General features: G+C 39.5%; 1 protein-coding gene across 1 annotated transcript in view; it reads right to left on the minus strand.

Moving 5' to 3' along the window:
• The window catches only part of LRBA (LPS responsive beige-like anchor protein), a 760,266-nt gene extending 744,516 nt beyond the window's left edge, over positions 1–15,750 (minus strand). The window contains exons 1-2 of the mRNA XM_036887834.2: positions 15,239–15,750; positions 14,475–14,915 (exon numbers count right to left, since the gene is read on the minus strand). Coding sequence (XP_036743729.2) covers positions 14,475–14,693 — 219 coding nt within the window. The 5' untranslated portion in view covers positions 14,694–14,915; positions 15,239–15,750. The remainder of the gene's footprint in view (positions 1–14,474; positions 14,916–15,238) is intronic.
• Between the last annotated feature and the right edge of the window lie 350 nt (positions 15,751–16,100).

Genomic DNA, 16,100 nt, shown 5'->3' on the forward strand with positions numbered 1-16,100 from the left:
AATTTTTGAGGAATTAGAAAATATACACAAATACATAAACAAAATTCTTAAAAATCTAAAACTGGGAATGTTCTACAAATTTAGTTAGAATTCATGAATTTTCAACAGATCATTTTTCTTTTTTGCTCTTTCCTTTTCTATATTTTTACTTCCTGTTTTGCACCAACTTTAAGCCAAAGATTCACTAGAAATTTGCACACAGATAAGTTTCTGAATGTATATATATGCCATTACATGGGAGCTAATGATATAATACTAGAATAAAAGGAAAACAATACTTTGAGGTTAGAAGACTGTTGTAAAAAACAGACTAATGAATTTACTCTGAATTCATAGGGGTGAAAGAGAGGCTGAGGTAATTCAAAATAGTCCAATGAGAAATGCAAGCTGTCTGACAAGTATCTTCATTAGAAATAGTCAGAAAATAAGTGAAATATGTAATAAGGTTTTAACAACATTTCTTTTGCAGAAAAGAACAACAGAAACTAGGCTTCCTAATAATTGTAATTTATTTAATTACATTTCCATTTAACAAATGCTTCTCAAGTACCAAACACTGAAAATTTCTAGAGGCACAAAAATAAATACAACAATTTATTACCTAAGTAAATATTATAAAACAAAAATGTATTCTGGACATTTTTATTTCAAGTTGTAAAAGACTACTTAAGGAATATATGTGTGAAAAGAAATACTTAATAACAAAAAAGTTAAATTTACTATATTAGTTCGACTATGTCAGTATGAGAAACAAAAAGCTTAGTTTCCTTTCTTAGTAATTCAAACAGGGGTAGACAGAAAAAAAGATGACCCTGTAGGAAGGCAAGGCAAAAACCTCCTCCCAAAATCACACCAAACATGAAAATACAGCAAATACAGTAAGGCCTGAAACCAACCTGAAGACTGCAGAACTGACCACCTACATCTGGGGAAGAAGAGAAGACCCTACAGAAAAGGGTAAAGAGGCTAGCCATTGTCAGGTGGGACCCAAGCTCTCCCCGCACCCCAGTCCACAAGCAGAAGAGGAACCAAGCAGGGAGAGAATAGAAGCTCAGGGCCTCAGAAACCCAGCCCTGGAGATCTGCTCCAGGAACATAAGCCCACATTGCATAGTGCCCTGGTGATTGGTAGGACTGGACAACAGAGATGGGCAGACCATTCAGGGAGGTTGAGATCCCAGCCGCCTGTGGAGAACAGGCACACTCTACTGGTCCCCCTGAGAAAGAAGGCAGAGCAGGCAGTTTGAAAGACTTCCCAGCAGTGAGAGGGGTGCCAGAGGGGCAAGGATTGCACAGTGCTCTGTTTAGGAGAATGGTCAGGGGGACAACACCCCGCCAGCCTGCCATCAGCCCAACAGGTTGGGAGCCCTCAGTAGCTTCAGACACTCCATCCCCCTCACTGACAATGGAGCCCGGATTCACCTTGCAGTGGCACACTGCCTACCGGCTAGCAGTGAAACCAAACTTTACTCCCTGGTAGGCAGGGGAAGAACCCCCAGCTTGCTCAGCCCTATTTTGGGCCAGCCAGAGAGTTGTGTGTAAGAGCCAGCTCCAGGAGCTCTTTCCTCCTGGCAGGCACCAGTCCTGTTTGCCCACGGCCCCTGCAATCGCAGCAGGCTTGGTGGAGAGTGGCTCAGCCCATGGCAGCTCCAGAGAGTATTCTCCCACTCCTGTGATCAGATGATGGCCCCCAAAGCCCACCTAAAATCAGAACATGACAAGCAAGGCAGACAGGTGCCACACCCATTGTGTGCCAAAAGCTGGGGCTCCTGTACAGGAAATTGAGCTTCTGAGCACTAGAGGGCACCTCCTACACAAATCTATTACCTTGTAAGAAAGACTAAAAAAAATGAAGAGTCAAAGGAATTTGGTCCAAACAAAAATTCAAGAAAAAACACCAGAAAGAGAGTTTAGGGAACCTGAAATCACCCATCTTCTCGGTAAAGATTTCAAAATAAAAGTCATAAACATGCTCACAGATTTACAGAAAAGTATTCAAGATCTCAGGGAAGACTTCAACAGATAGAAATCCTCAAAAAAAGCCATTCAGAGATGAAGAATACAGGATATGAAATGAAACATACAATGGAGGAATTTAAAAGATTAGATGAGGTAGAGGACAGTATATGAAATAGAAATTAGAGAAGAGAAAAACAAAGAAGCTGAGGAACCGAGTGAGAAAAGAATCTCTATGAATGAAAAAATAGTAAGAGAGCTACATGACCAATTTAAATGGAATAACATCGCATTATAGGGGTACCAGAAGAAGTAGAGAGAGACAAAGGGATAGAAAGTCTCTTTGAGGAAATAATTGTTGAAAACTTCCCCAATGTGGGAAAGGAAATACTCAAGTTCTAGAAGTGCAGAGAGCCCCTAACAAAAGGAATATGAAGACAACACCAAGACATATATACTAATTAAAATGACAAAGATTAAGGATAAGGAGAAAGTACTGAAAAGGAGAAAGTACTGAAAGCAGCCAGAGAGACAAAAAAGATCACTTATAAAGGAAACCACATCAGGCTATCAACAGACTTCTCAGCAGAAACTTTACAAGGAGAAGAATGATATATTTAAATTAATGAAACAGAAGGGCCTCCAACCAGAGAATACTCAACCCAGCAAGATTATCACAAACCAAAAAAAAACAAAAAAAAATTATCGATTTTTCAGTTCCCAAATGACTTCCCAGTTTAAAGTGAACCAATTCAAATGCAAGCAAAACTGTACAAGGGCCTAAATGATTGATTCACATCTAAGATACTATAAAATTTTTTTAATTCACCAATTCACACAAAGTTTTTAAAATTATCAACAGTAATAAACAATCTAACAATATCTACTAATGATCTATATAAATGTATTTTTATACTTTTAACCATATATTCCACTTCTGGAAAATTCAGTGCACAAAGATGCCCACAGAAAAACAAAAAACAAAAAAAACCCATTTACTTAAAAATAATTCATCTCCTCATACACTAACTACTACAAAACATTGATGAAAGAAATCAAGGAAGGCCTAAATGGATGGAAATAACCTAAACAGATGGAAACACATTCCACCTTCATAGACAGGAAAACTCAATATTCCCCAAAGTGATCTACAGATTCAATATTTCCACACCAAAATCCCAGCTTGCTTGTTTACAGAAATTGGTAAGCTGATCCTAGAATTCATATGGAAATGAAAAGGACTTAGAATAGCCAACACACACAAAAAAAAATAGAAGAAAAAGGTAGGAGGATATACATCCCGACTTCAAAACTTACAACAAATCTACAGTAATCAAAACAGTTTGGTAGCAGTATGAGAATAGACATATAGGCCAATGGAAAAAAGCTAAAACCTTAAGGCCAACCGATTTTTGACAAAGGTGCCAAGGCAATTCAATGGGAAAGAATACCTGTTTCAACAAAGAGCCGTGAGACAATTGAATATCCACATACAAAAAAAACGGATTTAGATTGTATCTTACCATTCTTTTTAATCATACAAAAATTAACTCAAAGTGGATCATAAGCCTAAATATAACAGCTAAAACTATAAAAGATCTTGAACACAGGATGTAAGTTGTCTAAAATTAGGTTGTCGTAGACATGTAGGGGAAAGGAATAAAGATGGAGGCATGAGAGGTGAGAGAGAGGCTTCCTCCTAAAACCTTAGATAATACAAAAATAACTAATACAACTAATCCTGAAAGAACAACATGAAAGGACTGCGCCAGATTGCATACACCTGAAGAAAAGAGCAGACCTCACGAAACAGAGTAACGTACCAAAGCTGTGGCCCAGCAGGACCCAAGCCCTTCCCCCACCCCAGCTCACTGGCAGGAGGAAGAGAAACGGAGCCAGGAGGGAGTGGAGACCTGGGACTGCGGAATATCTAACTCCAGAGATCTGCTCTGGGAGCACAAACCTACATTTCATGGTGCTTGCATGATACTCTCGTGATTGGGGGTTGGAAAGCTAAGACAGGCAGAATTCCTGGAGAGACTGAGATTCCAGCCACTTGTGGAAAGCAGGGATCCAGATCCAGCTGCTCTGGTACAGTGGAGACAGGCATAGCAACTTGGAAGCAGGAAACAGCTCTTTCCTCCCCTCAGGCACCAATACCACTCCCCTGCAAACCCCGACATGGCTTCAGGGGCTGAGCAGCTCCAGAGAGTAGCGCTTCTGGGCACTAGAGGGCGCCATATACAAAAATGAAACGCCAAAGGAATCTGGTTCAGAGTAAAAATAATTAATACAACTGCTGAGAAAGATTTAAATGACATCAACCTCATGAATCTTACTGAAAGGGAGTTCAAAATAAAAATCATTAACACGCTCATGGAGGTACGGATAGATATTCAAGAACTCAGGAATGAATTCCAGTTGGAGATCCAGTCATTGAAGAGCACAGTGGAGGGTATTAAAAGCAGATTGGATACGGTGGATGAGACGATAAATGAAACAGAAACCAGAGAAGAAGAATACAAAAAAGCTGAGGCACAGAGAGAAAAAAGGATCTCTAAGAATGAAAGACTATTGAGAGAACTGTGTGAACAATCCAAATGGAACAATATTCACATGATAGGGGTACGAGAAGAAGACAGCGAAAAAGGGACAGAAAGTGTCTTTGAGGAGGTAATTGCTGAAAACCTCCCCAAACTAGGGAAAGAGATAGTCTCCCCGGCCATGGAGATGCACAGACCTCCCAACACAAGAGACCCAAGGAAGACAACACCAAGACATATAGTTATTAAAATGGCAAAGACCAAGGATAAGGACAAAATACTAAAAGCAGCCAGAGAGAGAAATAAGATCACATACAAAGAAAAGACCATCAGGCTATCATCATACTTCTCAACAGAAACCTTATAGGCCAGAAGGGAGTGGCATGATGTATTTAATGCAATGAAGTAGAAGGGCCTGGAACCAAGATTACTTTATAGGGTAAGATTATCATTTAAATTTAAAGGAGGGATTAAACAATTTCCAGATAAGCAAAAGCTGAGAGAATTTACATCCCACAAACCATCTCTACAGTGTATTTTGGATATACATGGAAGTGTTGCTAAGGTTTAATAGCTGTCACCAGAGGTAATAAAATCACAGTAAAGAAAGTAGAACAGCTAATTACTAAGCAAACACAAAATTAAATTAACTATCCCCAAAGTCAACCAAAGGATAGACAAAGAGGACAGAATATGATAGCTAATATATAAAGAATGGAGGAGGAAGAAAAAGGACAAGAAAAAGAAAAGAACCTTTAGATTGTGTTTGTAATAGCATATTAAGTGAGTTAAGTTAGACTCTTAGATAGTAAGGAAATTAACCTTGAACCTTTGGTAAACACGAATCTAAAACCTGCAATGGCAATAAGTACATACCTATCAATAATCACCCTAAATGTAAATGGACTGGATGTACAAATCAAAAGACATAGAGTCACTGAATGGATAAAAAAACAAGACCTATCTATATGCTGCCTACAAGAGACTCACTTTAAACACAAAGACATACACAGACTAAAAGTGAAGGGATGGAAAAAGATATTTCATGCAACTAATAGGGAGAAAAAAGCAGGAGTTGAAGTACTTGTATTAGACAAAATAGACTTCAAAACAAAGAAAGTCACGAGACAAAGATGGACATTACATAATGATAAAGGGGTCAATCCAACAAGAAGATATAATCATTATAAATATCTATGCGCCCAACACAGAAGCACCAACATCTGTGAAACAAATACTAACAGAATTAAAAGGGGAAATAGAGTGCAATGCATTCATTCTAGGAGACTTCAACACTCCACTCACTCTGAAGGACAGATCAACCAGACAGAAAATAAGGACACAGAGGCAGTGAACAAAACATTAGAACAGATGGACCTAATAGACATCTACAGAACACTATACCCAACAGCAGCAGAATACACATTCTTCTCAAGTGGACATGGAACATTTTCAAGAACACATCATATACTAGGCCACAAAAAGAGCGTCGATAAATTCAAAAAGACTGAAATTGTGCCAACCAGTTTCTCAGACCACAAAGGTATGAAACTAGAAATAAATCACACAAAGAAAATGAAAAAGCCCACAAACACAAACACATGGAGGCTTCACAACATGCTCCTAAATAAACAATGTATCAATGACCAAATAAAAATGGAGATCAAGCAATATATGGAGACAAATAACAACAATAATTCAACACCGCAAAATCTGTGGGATGCAGCGAAGGCTGTTCTAAGAGGAAAGGATATTGCAATACAGGCCTATCTCAGGAAAGAAGAACAATCCCACATGAGCAGTCCTAACTCACAATTATGAAACTAGAAAAAGAAGAACTGAGGCCCAAAGTCAGTAGAAGGAGGGACATAAAAGATTAGAACAGAAATAAATAAAATCGAGAAGAATAAAACAATAAAAAGAATCAATGAAAGCAAGACCTGGTTCTTCGAGAAAATAAACAAAATAGATAAACCCCTAGTCAGACTTATCAAGAAAAAAAGAGAGTCTACTCACATAAACAGAATAAGAAATGAGAAAGGAAAAATCACTAAGAACACAACATAAATACAAAGAATTATTAGAGAATACTATGAAAAATTATATGCTAACAAACTGGAGAACAGAGAAGAAATGGACAAGTTTCTAGAAAAATACAACCTTCCAAGGCTGACCCAGGAAGAAACAGAAAATCTGAACAGACCAATTACTAGCAATGAAATTGAACTGGTAATCAAAAACCTAGCTAAGAACAAAACCGCTGGACAAGATGGCTTCACCACTGAATTTTATCAAACATTTAGTGAAGACCTAATACCCACTCTCCTTAAAGTTTTCCAGAGTAGAATAGGAGGGTTTACTTCCAAACTCATTCTGAGGCCATTATCACTCTAATACCAAAACCAGGCAAAGACCCCACCAGAAAAGAAAATTACAGACCAATATCCTTGATGAACATATATGCAAAAACACTCAACAAAATATTAGCAAACAAAATTCAAAAATATATCAAAAGGATCATACACCATGACCAAGTAGGATTCATCCCAGGGATGCAAGGATGGTACAACATTTGAAAATCCATCAATAGCATCCACCACATCAACAAAAAGGACAAAAACCACATGATCATCTCCATGTTTGTTGTTTTAGGAGACTTTACATCCCACAAACCATCTCTACAGTGTATTTTGAAGGGACTGCTATAGATGGAAGTGTATAAAAGTATTCAACAAAATTCAACATCCATTCATGATAAAAACTCTCAGCAAAATGGGAATAGAGGGCAAGTAACTCAACATAATAAAGGCCATATATGACAAACCCACAGCCAACATTATACGTAACAGTGAGAAGCTGAAAACTTTTCCTTTAAGATCAGGAACAAGACAAGGATGCCCACTCTCCACACTTTTAGTCAACATAGTACTGGAGGTCCTAGCCATGGCAATCAGACAACACAAAGAAATAAAAGGCATCCATATTGGTAAAGAAGAAGTTAAACTGTCCCTGTTTACAGATGACATGATATTGTACATAAAAAACCCTAAAGAATCCACTCCAAAAACTACTAGATCTAATATCTGAATTCAGCAAAGTTGCAGGATACAAAATTAATACACAGAAATCTGTTGCATTCCTATACACTAACAATGAACTAGCCAAAAGAGAAATCAGGAAAACAATTCCATTCACAACGGCATCAAAAGGAATAAAATACCTAGGAATAAATCTAACCAAGGAAGTGAGGGACCTATACTCTGAAAACTACAAGACACTCATGAGAGAAATTAAAGAAGATACCAATAAATGGAAACACATGCCATGCTCATGGATAGGAAGAATTAATATTGTCAAAATGGCCATCCTGCCTAAAACAATCTAAATATTCAATGCAATTCCTATCAAAATATCAACAGCATTCTTCAACAAACTAGAGAAAATAGTTCAAAAATTCATATGGAACCAGAAAAGACCCCAAATAGCCAAAGCAATCCTGAGAAGGAAGAATAAAGCTGGGGGGATCTCGCTCCCCAACTTCAAGCTCTACTACAAAGCCACAGTAATCAAGACAATTTGGTACTGGCACAAGAATAGACCCATAGACCAATGGATCAGACTAGAGAGCCCTGATATAAACCCAAGCATATATGGTCAATTAATATGTGATAAAGGAGCCATGGACATACATGGGGAAATGACAGCCTCTTCAACAGCCAGTGTTGGCAAAACTGGACTACATGTAAGAGAATGAAACTGCATTATTGTTTAACCCCATACACAAAAGTAAACTCAAAATGGATCAAAGACCTGAATGTAAGTCATGAAACTGTAAAACTCTTAGAAGACAACTTAGGCAAAAATCTCCTGAATATAAGCATGAGCAACTTCTCCCTGAACGCATCTCCTTGGGCAAGGGAAACGAAAGCAAATATGAACTCATGGGACTACATCAAACTAAAATGTTTCTGCATGGCAAAGGACACCATCAACAGAACAAAAAGGGATCCTACAGTATGGGAGAATATATTTGTAAATGACATATCCGACAAGGGGTTAACATCCAAAATATATAAAGAACTTACACGCCTCAACACCCAAAAAGCAAATAACCCAATTAAAAAATGGGCAGAAGATACGAAGAGACAGTTTTCCAAAGAAGAAATTCAGATGGCCAACAGACACATGAAAAGTTGCCCCACATCACTAATCATCAGGGAAATGCAAATTAAAACCACAATGAGATAGCACCTCACACCAGTAAGGATGGCCAGCATCGAAAAGACTAAGAACAACAAATGCTGGAAAAGGGGAACCTCCTACACTGCTGGTGGGAATGTAAGCTAGTTCAACCATTGTGGAAAGCAATATGGAGGTTCCTCAAAAAACTAAAAATATAAATACCATTTGACCCGGGAACCCTACTCCTTGGAATTTATCCAAAGAATACAACTTCTCAGGTTCAAAAAGACATATGCACCCCTATGTTTATCACAGCACTTTTTACAATAGCCAAGATATGGAAGCAACCTAAGTGTCCATCAGTAGATGAGTGGATAAAGAAGAAGTGGTACATATTCAGCCATAAGAAAGAAACAAATCCTACCATTTGCAACAATGGATGGAGCTAGAGGATATTATGCTCAGTGAAATAAGCCAGGCAGAGAAAGACTTGTGCCAAATGATTTCCCTCATTTGTGGAGTATAACAACAAATCAAAACTGAAGTAACAAAATAGCAGCAGACTCAGAGACTCCAAGAAGGGACTAGTGGTTACCAAAGGGGAGGGGTGTGGGAGGGCAGGTAGGGAGGGAGGGAGAAGGGGATTGAGGGGTATTATGTTTAGTACACATGGTGTGAGGGCTCACGGGGAAAACAGCGTAGCACAGAGAAGGAAAACAGTGAATCTGCGGCATCTTACTACACTGATGGACAGTGACTCCATTGGGGTTTGGGTGGGGACTTAATAATATGGGTAAATGTAGTAATCACATGGTTTTTTCCTGTGAACCCTTCATAAGAGTGTATATCAATCATACCTTAATAATAAATAAATAAAACTAGTTTGTGGTAATGTTTGCACAACTCTGTAAACTCAATAAAATTCACTGAATTGTATACTTAAAACAAGTTAATTTTATGGTATGTGAATTATGCCTCAAAAAAGATGCCTAAAAGCACATCACCTTTAAAAAATCCACAATGGCTATTAAATAAATTCCAAAGTAGGAACTACCTAGCATACTGCAGGGCCAGTAAGGCTAAAAATAGCTACTCAGAAATAAAAAATATATATATAAGGTTGGAATATGATTGTAACTACCTATAATTACAAATATTAAAATAACAACAAATAGTTATAGTAGCACTTAATGTGACATACATTATTCTAAGTGCTTTACAAGTATTTACTCATTTAATCCTTCCTACAGTGCAGTTTCCCCACTGTACACATGGAGAAACTAGGCACAAACAGGTTAAAAAAAATCTTGCTCAAGATCACATTCCATATTAATGGACTTGTGACATTGGGTATTGGGATAGCAAACAATTTTTCTTCACTTTACACAAATATCTTTAACATTACTATTATATTATTGTGCATTGAAAAGGAGAATAGTGGACATCATTCATTGCCTAGTCAGTTTCCAATCACCCTTCCAAATTCTTACCCAGATTTTTATTTGTGCATCCACCCCTCCCCATACCTATGTACTTCAGAGAAAAATGACCCCATCCTTAGGTATAGCAGTTGACCGTGGTTTGTAGCAGTTGACCGTGGTTTGCTTAAGCCAATCAACACATTTTAGAAGCCACAGTTTACTGGTCCAGCAGTGCAATCAGGACTGCTGTTTATAGATTGTTAGGACAGAAAGGCTCTCTCTCAAGAGATGTGAACAAAAATACATATGGTCCTACATGACACTGTCAGTCACCCTACAGCCATGGCAGAAACAGCAACAGACTGTAGCTGACACAGAAAGCAATAGAAAGGAATAGAAACTAGTCTTTAATATTATTGTGTTACTGTTAAGTCTTGCCCTACCTTTGAACTTCCAGATAAATGAGCCTATAAATTCTTTTTATTATGTTTAAAACTAGTTCGAGCTTTCTATTAGTTATAACATGAAGTATAAATTGATGTGGGGGAAGGTGTAAACCCATTAACAAGCATACTTCTAGAGTACATTACTCTTAATCCTTAAATTTATGACAGCAGGTATTAAGGAGGAAGTAAGTCTAGAGACACACTTCAAAATAAAAACACGTTGAATGAGTATCTTTCTAGTGAAGGTTCATTTAAAAGCTTGAAAAGTAACTACATGCAATTTTATGTCCCACACAGCATATTTTAATATTTTAACTTGACATTTTAAAATGTTATTTTTTAACATCTAGATTTCCAATTCTCCCTGAAAAATCAAAAGGTATGACACCATTGGGTCCATGATACTGCAGAACAATCAGTAGAATGAAATAGCATCTGCCCCTTTAAGTCTACAAGTACACCCTCTGCAGAGTCAATACAAATGGAGCTGTTGCGTGATGTAATCGGCTTCCTGCAGGTAGTAAAAGTTTGCACAATTAATATTATCAGGCCCTGTATCAAATGCCATATAATCAGTGAAAAATTATATTCTACCTTCTAAGTGTTAACATTTTAATTAAAATCATACATTTTTTTAAACAAAGAAATATCATGAGAACATGTATTTGTCACTGGTCCATGGGAAATAGTATTACTTAATTAAATAGGACTGGATACCTTGAAATAACCTGATGGAAGTCAAACTCAACAACAAATTCCTGAAAACATGCCAATACATTAATTATTCTGTGTTTAAGAGTTTCACAAATTATTTTAACATACACAAGACAAAAGAAAATGGTTTTAAACTGCAACAAGAAAAATACAAAAATTGAGAAGTCTGAACCACTTCTATACACAGGCATACCATTAATCAAAACTTATCTATAAAACAGATTTACAAAAGAAATTAAGAAATATGGTAAATTTTAAAGGAACTTATAATAAAGTAAGGTCAAGCTACATTAGGAAAGTTGGGAGTTAGCACTTTGTAAAGAAAGACCTCTGGAGTTATGCGTCTCTACCACTATACTGGACAACTCTAGGAGAGGGAAGGTTAATTTTAACTGCACAAACCTTATAGTTTAAAGTACCTAATACGTAATCAGTTAAAAAAGAATCAGTAGAACATATTATTATTAAGAACATGCCTTAATAAAATGCTTGAAAAATAAGAAAAAGTTATGAAACCCATAAATAAGTTTAAACTTAGTAATGAAAAATCCAGTGAAGAAAGGGTAAAGGAGGACCACACCTAAGAATTAGGGATACTGGTAATAAACTAAGTTAGATGGAAGGTTCACAGAGTTCATACTGTTAGAGCATTTCATTACTACACGTTAAATATTCTTTTGTCTGTATCCTTTTCTTCACAATTTTAGAAATTTTAATCCAATGTACTGGCTGTAAAAAAAGTTAATGATCAACTTTGTGCATTCACATTCTTAGTGACAAAAGTGACTGAATGACCTGAAAAATGTTTTTTTATCTTTAAGGTCTTTATTAAACGGTTTTTTGAAAGCTACTTGAATGTTAAGTAAGAAAGGAAATCTTCTGTTGGAGGTTTCATCATTAATTTAGCAGGACCAAGGATTTTTATTTCCTTAACACTGTGGGAATACTGTCTAAACTTTAAATACCTGCTTTAAATACCTGCAAACAATTGTACATCAACTCAAGAGACAGATGTATTCTTGGAAAGTCTGGCATTCTAAGAATCACCAAATTGTAGGTAATCTATTTAACTTTTCGGTGTCTTGGTTTCCTCAACCATAAAATGAGATCTATGTATTAAAGAGTTGTTGGAAGAATTTTTAAAAATATATGTAAAACACCTGACGGGTTGCCTGGCACAAGTAAATTAGTAGTAACTTTCTTTAATCATACTTATTATTAATGTAATTTCCTTCCTTGAGTATAATCAAGACTAAGGCTGATAACTATCAATTACGAAATATTTAGGTGCGGCAGTACTAACAACACTGAAATGGACTAGCTTACCAGATTCCAAACATTTCAGTTCTCAAGATTTTCTAAAGTCTGGCCAAGCCTCTAGATATCCCCAAAAGACCATGAAAAGTACTGTAAAGGAGAATGGAAGGAGAGGAACCAATCTAATCCTCTCAGCAACGTTCTGTGCTTTACATGAGAAGAGAATTATGGTGATGAGGAGGTGTGATACAACAGATTTTCCCTCTTCTTCTACCCGGTCACCTATTATTGCCCTACAAACTCATAGCTGTGAAGCACTTAACCAATAACCTGAAAATCCCCACCAGGCCTAAGTTCTAGGCAGCATACAAGCAAACTATCACTACAGAATTTGGAAGTTCCTTAATAAAATGCATGTGACTCATGTTTGGTCATCCACCTCTACACAGAGAAGTTCGAATCCTCCGTCTGCCAAAGAAATGTTGTATTTTACACACAAACAACTAATTATAGTCTATATCACCACCATGGATTTCTGTTTATCAGCCAAAGTACATGAGGTTTAGAAAAAGATTTTAAAAATCACACAGGAAAGTTCTCAGTTCTTGAAGTAAGATGTAAAGGAACAATCAATTTACCATTTATTTCCTTGAAACTCACAAAACTTTTTAAAGACCACACACACACAAAACCCCCAAAATGTTAACTGCTGAAGCTAGACAATAGATATCACAGTTCATAATACTCTCTATTTTTGTATATATTTGAACATTTCCATAATATACAGCTTTAAAAATATGTATGTGTGTGTCTGTATTTATATACAAGCTCCCAACACAACAAACTGGTAGAGAAATACCCTACTGTTCAAAGTTTTCATACTCCAAGAATAAGTGAATTTCATCTGGCTACCTTCTCATTCTAGAAATTGTATTGCAGGTGACCGGACTATTATTTAAGGTCCAGTGAAGGAAATAATTAACTGCCCCGGAATAAAACAAGTCTAACCTTGAAAACAGACAAAGGGGAAAGGTGCTAAACACTCATATTTGTTCCCATATGTTATCTAACACAAGTGAGCAAGTAGAAAAGGGGAAAGTATTTTAAGGCCAAACTTACTTTTTATTCTTTAAGTTGATAAGCACAGACACTGGAATAAAAAAATGTAAAAAGTCCCCTAGAAATAATATCCATTTCTAAGAATGGAATAGGGAAAAAGTAAAGTATTGCATATTTTTAAAATTAGGTTTACAGCTCATAATAGCAAAGCCAGCAACTTCCAATGACAAAATATGCTTTACTGCTAGACATAAATTTAAAAAAGAAATAACACTACATGCACGCCACAATCCTCTCTTCAAACTGCCATTCAATTTTCACAAGATGTAACCCTAAATCATTCCAAAATTTAACTTTTGTTAATTATGTCTAAAAATAAAACTAGTTAACATTTAAAATAAATACTAACTCATCAACCCTATGAACAAAACGTTTGTATTTAAAACTTAAGGCAAAGCAACTTAGGCAGATCCAAAAGAGTAAGTAAGGACTACCACTTACAGATTTTTCTCAAGTCCAAGGATAGGTCACAAGAACTTATTTAAAACGTCAATGGAAAATGGAGACTTAGTTATACATCCCAAGAAAAAAAAATGTATAAAATAAAAACTCCTCCACTGGAACTCCCAACCACCACCAAATACTTCCGCAGCAACAATTATTTCCTTAGTACAAAAGTGATTTGTTCACTTTCACAAAACCTGGAGCATCTAAATTTACATAATTCCTCTGAAACTGAAAGATACAAGAAAATGTTTCATTTAGGTCAGTAGAATTTTGTGTTTCTATCCATGGAAAAAGCCATCAACCGTCTGAATAAAGCACATGGCTCCTGCTTTAAGGTCTTGTTCCCAATCCAAGGAGAAAGGATCTGCTTATAAAAGATTATTTACTTACCAGATTAAAGACGGTTTCTACAATATCCCTGTTGGATACTTCTCCAACTTCAACCAGCCCCGACAACACGGCAAATTTCATCCTGACGCCCCTGATGGGGAGCCCTGGTTTCAGGGACAAGGCGCCCTCTTCGGCAGAGGCTTCTTCTCCCTTCCCTCCACCTCCCCCGTCGTCACCTGTTGGTGGCGGGGAAGGGGCATTACTGGCCTCACTAGCCATTCCAGTTCACGAGAAAGGGCAACTCCGAGTCACTCTGGGACAGCAACTGCTGCTGCACTAGTAAGGAGCACACACACGCGATGCGAAACGAAAAGGGTCACGCTTCCAAGTTGTGGAGAAACCCCAGAAGCGGTTGATGTGGAAAGTCCTTGGCGTCACTCCCCTGCTCTTGGAGAATACTTGTCCAATCTCTCTCCCCGAGGCTGACAACAACGCCAAACCCTATTGGAAGATTAGATTAATGTTAAAGAGGCTAGGTTTTCTTTCAGGGGGCTTCGGGGGTGGAGGGGGACAGCTGTCCGTCAAGGAAGTTACTGAAGGGACCCCACTCCCAGCCGCCCGCTTCCCCACGCTCGCGGTGCGGGGCTCCGAGCGAAGGCGGGCGCCAGGCCCCCGCACAGGCTCGCTCCTCCCCCACCCGCTCGCAGGAGGCGCAGGGCGGCCTCTCCTCACAGGTGCACGGAGAGAAGCTGTCGCTAGGAAGGAGAGGTCGGGAGGAAGCAGTGGGCCCGCAAGCTCCCTCAGAGGGGAAAGTTCCTCCTCACCCGGACACTCCGGACTGTCCTCACGCCCCGCCGGAGAGCCGCGAGACGGAGGTGGCGGCGAAGATCCAGGGCAGGAAACGGCGAGGGGAAAGGGGCGGTGATTATTCTCCACGCTCGGCCCAGGGGGAGGAGTGAGGCGCCCCTCGGGCACCTGAGGTTCGACGGGGAGAAGAGGGGCGGTGTGTGCAGTGGCGAGAAGGGAGGGGAGGCCCGCGGCGACGGCGGGGGGAGGAGGGAGGAGAGTCAGGACACCTGGTCGCAGCCGCCAAGTTTCCCTAGTCTGCTCCCCGGGAGTCCGCGGCTGCACAGAACTCCGCGGCTTCCTGGCCCACCCCACCCCTGCGCTCAGCCTTTGCAAAAACGGCCGCTGCAGACGCTAGGCCGCCGCGGCTAAGGCGTCCGGCGATCGTGAGGATGCTACTGCCACACTCTCTCCGCTACGGCTCGCGCGGCTGTTCCCAAACCCATTGAGGCTGCTCCCCGCCGCCATGACAGCGCTGAGGGCCGCCGGGCGCGGCGTGCGCGTGCGCGAGCGCGCGGGGCGGTGGGGCGGTGGGGAGCGCGCGCGGCGCCCAAGGGCCCCGGGGAAGGTGGGGGCGCTGAGCGGGGGCTTAGTGGCTGCCCCGCGTGTCGGGGTGGGACAGTGAGCCGGCGCGCTGCTCGGACACCACCTGGTGTCGCCCGGCCCGGCCAGGGGAGACGCGCCCTCACGGAGCCGGCTCTTCCCCCACCCGGTCGGGGACGGTGCCGTGGCGGGGGCTGAGCCGGTGATGCTGCCGCGCCTTCTGTTGTTAAGTTACCGGAGGGTCTCCCGGCGCGAGGGAGCCCGCCCCACTTTACCAAGGTGTTTCCTTGGGCTTGG

The sequence above is a fragment of the Manis pentadactyla genome, chromosome 1, assembly GCF_030020395.1.
Source record: "Manis pentadactyla isolate mManPen7 chromosome 1, mManPen7.hap1, whole genome shotgun sequence".
NCBI lineage: Eukaryota > Metazoa > Chordata > Mammalia > Pholidota > Manidae > Manis > Manis pentadactyla.